This window comes from Oncorhynchus tshawytscha, linkage group LG32 (genome assembly GCF_018296145.1).
Source record: "Oncorhynchus tshawytscha isolate Ot180627B linkage group LG32, Otsh_v2.0, whole genome shotgun sequence".
NCBI classification, from domain to species: Eukaryota; Metazoa; Chordata; class Actinopteri; order Salmoniformes; family Salmonidae; genus Oncorhynchus; species Oncorhynchus tshawytscha.
Genome location: NC_056460.1, coordinates 11,934,895 through 11,948,555, shown reverse-complemented (window position 1 = coordinate 11,948,555; position 13,661 = coordinate 11,934,895). Strand labels below are relative to the sequence as shown.

Genomic DNA, 13,661 nt, shown 5'->3' with positions numbered 1-13,661 from the left:
ATCAACCGTTCGCTATCGTGGATGATGTTGGATTTCGGCGACTGGTCGAGCACCGGTACACACTACCAAGTAGGTGCTATTTTTCAGATGTTTCTCTACCGTAGTTACAAGGTATTGTTGAAACTCACATCCATGAGCTACTTGCTATGGGCATCACTGCTATTAGCTTCGCTACTGACATTTGGACCAGCGACTTCAACCCCATGAGCATACTGAGTCTGACAGCACAGTGGGTCGATGAGGATTTCGTACTTCGTACTGAGGAAAGTCGTATTGTATTGCATGCTCAAGAATATGCTGGTTCTTATACCGCTGCTGCCATTTCAATGGCATTTGAGAACATGTTTGAAACATGAACACACTCCTAGCGCCATTCGAACAACTGACTGGAGAAATAAGCTCATCAACCGTGTCTGCAGAAGACGTGATACCCTCTGTCATGGCATTGAAACGCTGCTCAACAAAACCACCAACACAGACCGTTGGGGTTAAAACTTGTAAAGGTACTCTACAAGAGGCTGTGAACAAGAGATTCCGTGGTATTCTCTCTGTGTCACCACCATGCTCTATGCTAGGTACAAGGACCGCTACTTCGATGCAGACAAGAAACAAGGTTTAGGTGAAATGTTACAGACACAGCTGGACAAGATGGAAACGGACACAGTGACAGTGGGCACCAAGGAAGAGACGTCACAGACCGACAGCTGAAACGTCACTGCTTGACATGTATGATGAAATCCTGGTTAAGACTGAACAAATGAACAACGAAACGGCACAGCAAGTAGGCCTAACTGAAATAAATTGGTATTGATGATGTTTTACTGGTAATCTGGACATACGTAAATGCCAACAAAATCACTTTTTGGTCAGTGTGTGTGTGTGTGTGTGTGTGTGTGTGTGTGTGTGTGTTTCAACTATTTAACTGAACTAGAATGCTGAAAAGGCCGCAATAAATGTAAATATCGGTTATCGGGATCGTTTTTCTTTTGGCAAGGAAAATATTGGATATCGGTATCGGCCAAAAATGTCATGTCAGTGCATCCCTAATAGAAACGCATTGGACTTATTTTGGCGAGAGTGAAACTTCTCGTTTCACCTCTTCCTCTCTAATACTATGCATGCATACAAGGACCAGACATTCTCACGCCCTGACCATTTTTCATTTTTTGGTGGAAAACCCAGTTCTAAACTGTGCAGCTAATGGAGCAGTTCCATTTGACAGAGATGACATCTCAATTAGAAACTTAGAAAGAGGGGGAATCTAATAGCAACTACTATGATGGGTTGCTAATGTGATTAAGATTGTGCCTTTGGCTGCTGGACAATGAAAGAAAGTTGATATGAAAACCAATAGAACAGGAGAGAAATGCTGGTTAATGGCATGAGGAAGTCTTTATAAAATAATTGCCTCCACGTTTTTATGGAGGTATTTTGGCTAGGCTACTTTGAAGCAAGGTAACACATGCCTCATTATTTGAAGTGACGTAAACGTTCAAGTTTCAAACAATTATACTGCCTCACGCTCACATTGTAAAGTGGTGGGTGACGCGCTGATAGTCAACGGTAGGCAGGCTATAGCGTATGCATCCGAATGGCGAATGGGAGGCACGCTTTACGAGTTGATAATGAGAAATAAAAAGAACTCATTTTTAATCATGGACACCAATGTTTTTAACAAGCGATTGTATTTAGAATTGTTATTTGTTGCTCAATGATTGGGCTTCCGAAAGCAGTTTTCACTGCAGTAAGTAGGCTATTCCTCTCCTCAAACTAGGCTCTGCATGCTGTGCACGTGTGACGAATAAGATGCTTGACGACTAACGAAATACAAGCGGGCCAATTTAATCCTACAAAAGTATGAAAATGAACCTAAGCATTACCGGTCAAATGTATTTAAGGTGGCTAAGCGATGTAGCGGTTAACCTCCCTACATCTACTCCATTTCTACTGTGTGACTCTTTTTCTTTCTTAGCTTTTTTCGTTCCCACATTCCTCTCTTCCCACCACGGTTTTTGAACACCTGCTGAAATATTCAAATAAAACCACATTATTTCTCTCCTTTCTTGTGAATATTTCAGTCTATTCCGGTGTGTTTCCTAACTGGGAATGTGAGGCTCCAGGTGTAGTGTTGTCTCTCGTGGAGCTAAATGTACTTTCTCTGTTCTGCCCACCTACTCTGTAATACGCCATGCATAACGTTACACATATAGAGAAGCCCTGCCAGGTGAGGTTAGATCTCTACCTCTCCACTCAACCTAAACACACACACAACACACACACACACACACACACACACACACACACATACACGGTGCCCAAGATCATGTGTCTATATACCACACCATCTCACCTCACGTGAGAGGAGCTGGTTGGAAAATGGATTTGACCAGGTTGCCCCTCGATTGGATCTGGCTTACTCATCCTAACGTATCAAAACATTTGTTGTGTGACGTAGGTGATTTGGACATGAAGCGCAAAAATGCTAATATAGTTAGCATTGACTTGCATTGGATTTGTGCTACAAATGCTTAAAAGGTAGCATTTGATACAGTGTCCAGGTAAACAAAACTAAAGCGTGGATTGCTGTCTTACCTTGTCCATAGACTGCTTACAGGGTAAGGAAACCAATATGTCATTTAGTAATTGGGGTGAAATATCCCTTTAACCCAACCCCCTCTCTCCCTCTCTCTGTTGTGTCTGTAGGTCCTCCCTGACATGTCCACATTGCCTTAAACAGAGCAACACCTTTGACCCCTTCCTCTGCATCTCACTGCCCATTCCCCTACGGCAAACCAGGTAAGCCACACCAGTCATAAAGCCACTGCACGTGTGTTTGTGTGTGTGTGTGACATGTACACTTTTCATGTTACCAGTTCTCCCTTTTTGTGACAAGACACAATGGAATATGATCAAGTGCTAAGCAGGGTGGGCATTTCTGATAGATACACAACAGCTTGCTGGAATAGAGTATATATTGCATTGTCCCTCTTTATCTCACAGACAGTCTATCCACAGGGCCGGTATATACTGATGCTATTAACATGCTAGTTTGGTAGTAGACACTCTTATCCGATGCAACTTACCACATTTGTATTAAGGTATAACTCTTGTATAGCTCTTGCATATCCAGTATATGACCTTAAAACCAAGAGACTGACTTCATGAATCCTCATCAGTTCAAGTGAGACCCACACAGTTAGTGATTTTGGGACTCCGTTGTGCCCCCCTTTGGGAGGGATGTAATTCTCTCATGTCATTGTCCTCACTTACCGATGGCATATTCCCCTTATCGCTCCGCTGTCTCCAACTGAAATCTCAGTGAGATCTCAATAATGGTCGTGTCTCCTTACATCAGCAGGGGGTTAACTAACATCACCGGCTCTTACTTTGTACACCGCATCTCCGCCTCTCATCCAGTCTCGTCTCATCTCAGCATGTCTAACAACATCAACAAACCAGCGCTCACATCCTCCCCGTGTCTCTGCTCTTTGAGCACTCTGTTAGCGACGACGACACTTCCTGAATAATGCATGATGGGAAAGCAGGAAGCCGGGGCGTCATCAGAGCTCCTGTCTCTCTGCCAGACTTTCCTCTATCCATCCCTCCATCTCTCTATCTCTCCACACCTTCTTCCCTCAACTGGGGCGGCAGGGTAGCCTAGTGGTTCGAGCGTTGGACTAGTAACCGGAAGGTTGCAAGTTCAAAACCCCGAGCTGACAAGGTACAAATCTGTAGTTTACCCACTTTTCCTAGGCCGTCATTGAAAATAAGAATTTGTTCTTAACTGACTTGCCTAGTTCAATAAAGGTAAAATAAATAAAAAACTGAGTCGTACCTCAAACCCGTGGCCTCAAATTGCCTTGAGTGCTCCTCCATCCTTCCATTGCTCCACCTGTCATGCCCACATCTTCTGCACTAGCTAGCTCCTGTTGATTGTAGATAGGCATGCCTCAGCAGACACAGACAGGCTCCCTGTGGTGCTAATGCTAACACGTTAGCATCGCCTTGCAGTCAGGCATGCCCAGACAGACACTGTGGAGGGGATAAGAGACCAGCACAGCAAGTGTAATGTCTTTGTGTGTGTGCTTGTGAAGAAGAACTGTCTGGAACAAGATTCTCTTTCTCCCTCTCCAGGTGTATGCGTGTGACCCTGGTGTTCAGTACGAAGGGTCAGAGGTATCTACGTGTCGGTCTGGCTGTGCCTCTCATCGGCTCCATCTCCTGCCTGCGTGCCATGGTTGCTGAGGAGGGCAAGACCACGCCAGACCAGGTAAGGGTCGCACACACACATGGTCAGTGGGCCAGACTTGTTAGCCTACTAAATCTTAAAGGCCCTATCCTGCTCTATCCTATGTCTATGGGGTGTAAATTCATTATTCCACTCACTCAATGTAACATTCTCGTGGTGAGTATCTCTGTCCGTTAATTACCATACCTCCCAGACAGAGGCTTTTTACCCGTTGTAACAGGATCATCATGGAAAGGCCTGCTGCTCTGACCGACAGAAAAAGGAAAACCAGGCAGATAAAGAGAGGGGGCTAGACCAACAGAGAAAGGGAGAGGGGCTAGACGAACAGAGAAAGGGAGAGGGGCTAGACCAACAGAGAAAGGGAGAGGGGCTAGACCAACAGAGAAAGGGAGAGGGGCTAGACCAACAGAGAAAGGGAGAGGGGCTAGACCAACAGAGAAAGGGAGAGGGGCTAGACCAACAGAGAAAGGGAGAGGGGCTAGACCAACAGAGAAAGGGAGAGGGGCTAGACCAACAGAGAAAGGGAGAGGGGCTAGACCAACAGAGAAAGGGAGAGGGGCTAGACCAACAGAGAAAGGGAGAGGGGCTAGACCAACAGAGAAATGGAGAGGGGCTAGATCAACAGAGAAAGGGAGAGGGGCTAGACGAACAGAGAAAGGGAGAGGGGCTAGACGGACAGAGAAAGGGAGAGGGTCTAGACCGACAGAGAAAGGGAGAGGGGCTAGACCGACAGAGAAAGGGAGAGGGGCTAGACGGACAGAGAAAGGGAGAGGGTCTAGACCGACAGAGAAAGGGAGAGGGGCTAGACCGACAGAGAAAGGGAGAGGGGCTAGACCGACAGAGAAAGGGAGAGGGGCTAGACCGACAGAGAAAGGGAGAGGGGCTAGACGAACAGAGAAAGGGAGAAAGGCTGACAGAGAAAGGGAGAGAGGCTAGACAGAGAGAGAAAGGGAGAGGGGCTAGACAGAGAGAGAAAGGGAGAGGGGCTAGACAGAGAGAGAAAGGGAGAGGGGCTAGACGGACAGAGAAAGGGAGAGGGGCTAGACAGAGAGAGACAGGGAGAGGGGCTAGACAGAGAGAGAGAAAGGGAGAGGGGCTAGACAGACAGAGACTGGAGAACACCAGACACATAGAATGACAGAGACTGGAGCACACCAGACACATAGAATGACAGAGACTGGAGCACACCAGACACATAGAATGACAGATACTGGAGCACACCAGACACATAGAATGACAGAGACTGGAGCACACCAGACATGTAGAATGACAGAGATGAAGAGAGGGAACAGATAGACAGAGAAAGATAGGAATATTTCAGACAGAGACACTCTGCTGTCAGTCCCACAGCTGGGCCTAATGTCTCGTCATGGTATGTGAGAAGGAGCAGGATGGGACATCACTGTCTGTCTGTCTGTCTGTCTGTCTGTTTGTTTGTGATTTGATAAAAGCCTTCTCAGAAAACAGATGTGAGGAGAGAGTAAGGAATCCTTAAAGGTCCAATGCAGCCATTTTTATCTCAATATCAAATCCTTTCTGGGTGACAATTAAGTGTCATATTGTGATTGTTTTCAATTAAAATGGTCAGAAAAGAAACAAAAAAAGCTTCTTAGCAAAAAGCAATTTCTCAAGCAAGTTTCATGACTGACCACGAGAATCAGGTTTGCAATGAATAACTTCAATCAGACCCCCTTACACCCATAGAGGGGGAAGGAAAGAACTAGTTGTGATTAACAACTCCCGTCCGGTCGTAAATCAAGGGAGAAGATAAAATGGCACCGGAGCAGAAGGCAGACGTTTTATGTGCCCCCAACTGATTGAGTTTTTTTGTTTGTTTATCTGCGTTGTTTGTAACTTGTTTTTTTACTCATTTTGTACATAATGTTGCCGCTACCGTCTATTATGACCGAAAATAACTTCTAGACATCAGAACTGCGATTTCTCACCACGGACTAGCAGAATCCTTTTTCTTCTTTTACGACTCTGACGAGCCCGAGGCGGAGGATATACGGCTCTCTCAGGAACAGGCCCCGAGCCCAGTGATCTGCGTGAAAAGGAGGCGGAGAAAGAGAGGCCGGAGAGCGGGCTGCCTGCTGAGAAGTCGTAGGTGATCGAATAAACCCCCACTTCCCTCAATTCTGCTAGCAAATGTGCAGTCTCTGAACAATAAAATTGACGAGTTACGCTTAAGATTAAACTGAACGACGACAGCATCAGCATACAGCTGGCTGGTTATACGATGTACCAGCAGGATAGAACAGCGGCGTCTGGTAAGACAAGGGGCGCCGGTCTATGTATTTTTGTAAACAACAGCTGGTGCTCGATATCTAAGGAAATCTCGAGCTATTGCTCACCTGAGGTAGAGTTTCTCAAGATAAGCTCTAAACCACAATACCTACCTAGAGAGTTTTCATCTGTATTCTTTGTATCTGTTTACATACCACCACAGTCAGAGGCTGGCACTAAGATAGCATTGAATGAGCTGTATTCCGCCATAAGCAAACAAGAAAACGCTCACCCAGAGACGGCGCTCCTAGTAGCCGTAGACTTTAATGCAGGGAAACTTAAATCAGTTTTACCAAATTACTATCAGCATGTTAAATGTGCAACCAGAGAGAAAATAACTCTGGACCACCTATACTCCAAAAACAGAGACACATACAAAGCTCTCCCTCACCCTCCATTAGGCAAATCTGACCATAATTCCTTCCTCCTGATTCCTGCTTTCAGATGCTAAGCTACAGGACTGTTTTTCTAGCACAGACTGGAATATGTTCCGGGATTCTTCCTAAGGCATTGAGGAGTACACCACATTTGTCATTGACTTCATCAATAAGTGCATTGATGACATCGTCCCCACCACCTCAACATGAGATGGAGATGATAAAATCACTTGGACAATCACTGATACGGCAGATTAGCTGTCGTAAGTAACGTATCTTCAAAAGCTATTTTAAGTAGGACCATCCTGTTACTCTGCTCAAACCATTACGCCACTCTCATCACCCCACTGGGGAAACATCGAACCATCTTCAAAGAAGCATCTTCAATAGTAAATGGAAGGCAGAAATCAACTCTGTAGTTCTGTTCAGGACTACACGACAAGTCACCGGATACCGGACAACTATGAAGAAGGACATCAGTAGAAGAATTGTTGGAACATTTCGGGCAATCAGAGCATTACAAGTGTGCCACAAAAAGGCCCAACCCCCTTTCCAAGGCTGCCCCGTTCACCGAGAGATCCCCGGTGAACCCAGACATTTCACGTAAATACATTCATGATTTTTTTTGCTCAAAGCGGGCGGCGGTTCGTGTGGAAAGTATATGGTTATTGTAGGTGAGAGTAGTTTGTGAATGTGGCAATGTTATCCATGTTGTCATTCTGCTTGGGATCTGTTTTCAGCGTATTACGTCTCCAATATCAGTGTAGAATGCATGTTTATCCTGTGTTCCCATTTAATTAGCTAGTAAATAAATAATTAAACCAATTTGTGTAGTACAGAATCATAAGTAAAGCTCGGGTTTTTGCAGATGCAAAAGGTTATGACTGTTCAGAATGGTGATATGATACGAGGTTATTTATTTTTATTTCACCTTTATTTAACCAGGTAGGCTAGTTGAGAACAAGTTCTCATTTGCAACTGCGACCTGGCCAAGATAAAGCAAAGCAGTTTGACACATACAACAACAAAGAGTTACACATGGAATAAACAAACACACAGTCAATAATACAGTAGAAAAGTCTATATACAGCATGTACAAATGAGGTAGGATAAGGGAGGTAAGGCAATAAATAGGCCATGGTGGCGAAGTAATTACAATATAGCAATTAAACACTGGAATGGTAGAATGTGCAGAAGATGAATGTGCAAATAGAGATACTGGGGTTCAAAGGAGCAAGATAAATAAATAAATACAGTATGGGGATGAGGTAGATTGGATGGGCTATTTACAGATGAGCTATGTACAAGTCCAGTGACCTGTGAGCTGCTCTGAAAGCTGGTGCTTAAAGCTAGTGAGGGAGGTAAGAGTCTCCATCTTTAGTGATTTTTGTTACGATTAATAAGTTGTGTGTTTATGGATGTGATAGGTAAAGAACTTTTATAGAGTTTAATTCAGGAGATGGTAACTCTTTAAGCAACCCCCCTTGTGATGCCCCAAATCCTAATGAGTTAATTGTTACATTATTAATTTAGTCAGGCAACAATTAAACATAGTTAGTTAAATAGATAAATAACAAATCTTCAGATTAATATTATCGTCAAATCACGGCACAAGAGTTTTGCCAGGACTGTCAGACAGTAGTCTGAGTGGGGAGGGGTGATGTCACCAGGCAGTCCAACACTCCATCCCACCTAAACAGGCAGACATTTCAGGCAATCTTTTCTAACAGCTCTTACAGCTCTTACACTATCATATATATTTTTTTAAATATCAGTTTTATTCCAACCCCATAGTGTGGAAATCACATTTTTGACTGCACTGGGCCTTTAATATGTGTTTACTTTAGAAGGATCTTGAACAGACTTATAATGCAAATATAGCATGTCTGCTCTGTTTGCTTTGCCACATATATTCCCTGTTTGTCCTCTATAGCTTGTATGTCTACAATTTGTAGCCTGTGTATGTGTGTGTTTGACCCCCATGCTAAGCCACTTAGCCATGTCCATGGCTGTTTATACATAAAGTCTGTTTCCGTGCTAAGTGTCTGTATTAAGCAATGTACATCTCTTTAAACAAATCTCCTCCTCGCTCTCTCTCTCCTTCCAACACCCCCCCGGCCCCCTTCCAGGTGGTCCTGTCAGAGCTCTACGCCACCGGCTTCCAGCGTTCGTTCTCTGACGACGACGATCTGACCAGCGTTGCCGAGAGCGATGTGGTCTATGCCTTCCAGGCTCCGCCCCTCCACACACGGGGAGGCTCCACAAGAATCTCGGGTAACCATGGCTGCATCCACAGCCTTGTGTGTGTGTGTTTTTTCTCTCTCTCTCTCTCTCTCTCTCTCTCTCTCTCTCTCTCTCTCTCTCTCTCAGGCTAGCCTGAAGCTATTTGGCTTCAGCACAATGGATTTGTTGAACACTATAGTGCAGTTCTTAGCTGTTTCAATTTCATGGACAGGTACTGTATTTCTGTCTAGGTTATTAAATTCTCTCAGACAGTGTCCCTGACGGTCTCATATCTAGCTCAGGGCTTGATGTACTGAGGTAAAGGCTCGCTCTCACTCATACACACACGACACACATACACTCACTCTCTCACATACTTGAATCGTGAACATGGATGAGATGGAGCCAGCCTTGCGTCACCTCCCTTTGAAATCAGCCCCAGGTTTGCCAGGCGCTGTCAAATTAACTATTGATATGGCGAGTGCGCATGCACGCATGTACGCACACACACATGCACACACACACTTTTTTTCACCTGTTGACTCCTATCTAGTTGACCCGTTTCCAAAAGGAGGGTGTCTTAACTCTTATCCCTGGGGGACGCCCGACCGAAAGGCTACGTTCAGAGCAACACACCGCTAAACGAAACCCTTACTGTGTTTTTCCAACGTTCTTTAGCTCCTGAAAAGGGCCACATCAATAATTCAATAATGTGCTCAAAGGGGTCATGAAAAATGTACGATCCTCAATCTCTCTCCGGGAACGATAGAATGATATCTTTATCACCTGGAGACAGAGGAGAGAAAATAATGTCCCAGCGCTAATAGAGGTGATCAGACTAAGGGTGGAGGAGAGAAAATAATGTCCCAGTGCTAATGGAGGTGATCAGACTAAGGGTAGAGGAGAGAAAATAATGTCTCAGGGCTAATTGAGATGATCAGAGAGAAAATAATGTCCCAGTGCTAATGGAGGTGATCAGACTAAGGGTAGAGGAGAGAAAATAATGTCTCAGGGCTAATGGAGATGATCAGACTAAGGGTGGAGGAGAGAAAATAATGTCCCAGTGCTAATGGAGGTGATCAGACTAAGGGTAGAGGAGAGAAAATAATGTCCCAGCGCTAATAGAGGTGATCAGACTAAGGGTAGAGGAGAGAAAATAATGTCCCAGCGCTAATAGAGGTGATCAGACTAAGGGTAGAGGAGAAGAAATAATGTCCCAGGGCTAATGGAGTGTGAGAGAAAATAATGTCACTAATGAAGGTGATCAGACTAAGGGTAGAGGAGAGAAAATAATGACTAAGGTGATCAGACTAAGGGTAGAGGAGAGAAAATAATGTCCCAGCACTAATGAAGGTGATCAGAGGGTAGAGAAAATAATGTCCCATGGGCTAATGAAGGTGATCAGACTAAGGGTAGAGGAGAGAAAATAATGTCCCAGTGCTAATGGAGGTGATCAGACTAAGGGTAGAGGAGAGAAAATAATGTCCCAGTGCTAATGGAGGTGATCAGACTAAGGGTAGAGGAGAGAAAATAATGTCCCGGCACTAATGAAGGTGATCAGACTAAGGGTAGAGGAGAGAAAATAATGTCCCGGCACTAATGAAGGTGATCAGACTAAGGGTAGAGGAGAGAAAATAATGTGCACTAATGAAGGTGATCAGACTAAGGGTAGAGGAGAGAAAATAAAAATAATGTCCTAAGGGTAGAGGAGAGAAAATAATGTCCCGGCACTAATGAAGGTGATCAGACTAAGGGTAGAGGAGAGAAAATAATGTCCCGGCACTAATGAAGGTGATCAGACTAAGGGTAGAGGCGAGAGGAAGAGGCACACACACACACCGACACACTCATTAGCACTCAAAAGCACACATGCATTACGCACATGTATACAATAACTATCTATTTTTTATACACACTCTACTGTGAATGATGAATGAACTCCTATTACCAATGTAATGATTCAAAACCTGAGCTGAGCTGATTAGACTCAACATAACATGCATTCAGTTACTGCAACCGTCATTACTGTTTCTGACAGCTCCCTGCCATCTTAACTACCCCACAGTCTCCATAACAATGGCGGGTCATTTCACAACAGCTAAACGCTCGTAACAGGTTTATTGAATAGGGTCTTCATTGCTTTAATGGAATAGATTGAATAGAAGCCTGAGTAACATTGTGTGTGTGTGTGTGTGTGCGCACGCGCACTGTTAGCTTTACAGAGCTGTGGAGAGGACGTGATGAGATATTGTTACATCCTATTGTTGTCTAATTGGTGAGTGTGCTCCTTATTGTGCTGGTTAAGTATCCAATTACTGTAATCATCTGTAATCATCACTCAATCAGAACCCCTGGGTGATGTGGATGTAATCAAATGAGCCATTGAAATATGCATTATTATATGCACTATAACGCTGTGGGTTCAGCATACGGTACCGCATTCACCCGCTTTGTTTTATCGAACAGCTATAGAAATGTAATACTGAACAATGGGGCTGGGTTGATAATATATTTTAGGATGTAGGCTAGGCTGTAATGATATTTTCATGCCGAGCCACAATTAATAAGGAAACTGTCCTAATTAAGAATTAATTGGTGTGACGGCTCTGTCTGCTGAGTCTGTCACAAACAAGACCCAGACATTCCTACCTCTTGTGGCCACAGAAAGATGATGTGGAACCTTGGCAGACAGTTAGAGCCTCATTTCAATGGGGCCATGTTAGAATGCGACATCCTGTCAGTAAACCGCTGTCATCGTCGGAAATAAACAACGGATGCTTACGTATATGTATATGGGCGAGCATTCAAACCACTGCTGTCACCACCCATATTGACTGTATTAAGCTTGTAGTTCCTCCCTCCCTCTCTTCCACTGTAGAAATATGTATAATTATGGACACCGTTGGCTGTTTAAACCTGTGACCAGACAGGCCCTCATTTGGCGGTACAAATCAGCCAGTCACGACCCACCCTCTCTCTCTCACTCTCTCTCTCTCACACATGGACACACATCCCAGCCCCTCCTTTGGCTGGTACATGTGTGCCTTAGCCTATGCGTCACTCCCCCCTTGGGCTACAGACAGACGGTCACACAGTTGACCCCCAGCGTGGTCCAGTCTCCTCACCATGATTAATGGCCCTGTGTGTGTAATCTAATTTCATGTGAGTGTGTGTGTGTGTGTGTGTGTGTGTATGCGTGCAGGCATGTCTGCCTGTCTGTCTATCTCTGTGTCGTGTGTGTGTGTGTGCCTCATAACTCTCTCTACAACATCGGCACAATCTGAGCCCCAGCGGGCACAGCAGAGGCACAAAGCCAATCTGCTCACCGGCTAATAAAAGTCCCAAATTGAAACGGGGAATTTGGTTAGCGAAGGAAAGGTTACGATTTCTCATGTCGGGTAAGAGGAAGTAGCTCAACGGGGGACTGGGAATCAGGCCCATTGCCTCCTGGTGGGGAGTCAAAATTAGCAGAGCCTAAGAAATTTGTTGAAAACATTGGGGGAGAGAGAGAGGTATAAAATACACACTGGCTGGTAGAACAATGGCATGTGTTTGTGTTGCACTGGCAGAAGAGAAGGACAAATATAACTTTAGGTGAGATGTTTTTAGGCGGAAGTCATAGTCTATTTTAAGAGACGGATTTTATGGATGGGTGTTTTGCTCTGGAGGAATCGTCTCCACCGTTTCATGGTTCTGAATTTCTGTTGAGTTTTCATATTAGAAGTTATTGGAAACCACAGGAAGACATTCTTAGGGATATTGGATCAACCCTTCTCCTTCATATACTGTAGTAATGAGATTTGTTATTTGGGGAAACAGTGTAGCCATGGAGTCAAGCGCTCATGATAGAAAACACTCAGAAAATCAAGGAAACTTTATACAGATATGACAATATCCTATTTCATCTCTCAACAGAACAGATATGTCAGTTGTTTATTACAGTACATAAAACCTTCCGTTTGAGGAAATCTTTGAAACTTTCCTACCAACTTTTGTAGACACTCTTACTTTACAAAAGGCCTGTTGTCCCTGAGGTAATCAAAGAGTCTATCAAGCTCTAAAGACAGAGTTGTCTTTTTGGCGAGGTCAGAGAACCAGGGCTGAGAGAGGGTTTGTGTGAAAGAAGAGGTGCCCTCTGGGAAAAGTGGCAAAGCAGGGACATATCCACCCAGATAAAGAAATCTGTCAATGGACACAGACACACAGACACACACAAGCACACACGCACACACACTCTCACTCTTTCTCCACCATTGTATTCAGTATTCATCTCCCTTCACAATGGACAGAGGAGTTCTATGGAAAGTCCTCAGGTAGAATCTCAGTGCGAGTTTCCTTTCATCCTATCACAATGCTAAAAGCTATTGACTGGAGACATGGTTGGGGTTGAATGTTGTGTAGCTCTGAGGTGTTTGTCTGAGCAGTGGAGGATGCATTGGCACTTACACAGAGCCCATTAGCTCTGCCCTTAGTGAGCACATTTTATTATTATATATATATTTACACACTCAAGGCAAGCATCTTTA

General features: G+C 44.4%; 1 protein-coding gene across 2 annotated transcripts in view; it reads left to right on the top strand.

The window, feature by feature from the left end:
• Positions 1 to 13,661, top strand: part of LOC112230114 (ubiquitin carboxyl-terminal hydrolase 43-like) — a 117,214-nt gene that overhangs the window by 64,373 nt on the left and 39,180 nt on the right. For both annotated transcript variants that reach the window (XM_042310961.1, XM_042310960.1), the window contains exons 4-6: positions 2,704 to 2,796; positions 4,135 to 4,270; positions 9,042 to 9,186. In XM_042310961.1, coding sequence (XP_042166895.1) covers positions 2,704 to 2,796; positions 4,135 to 4,270; positions 9,042 to 9,186 — 374 coding nt within the window. The remainder of the gene's footprint in view (positions 1 to 2,703; positions 2,797 to 4,134; positions 4,271 to 9,041; positions 9,187 to 13,661) is intronic.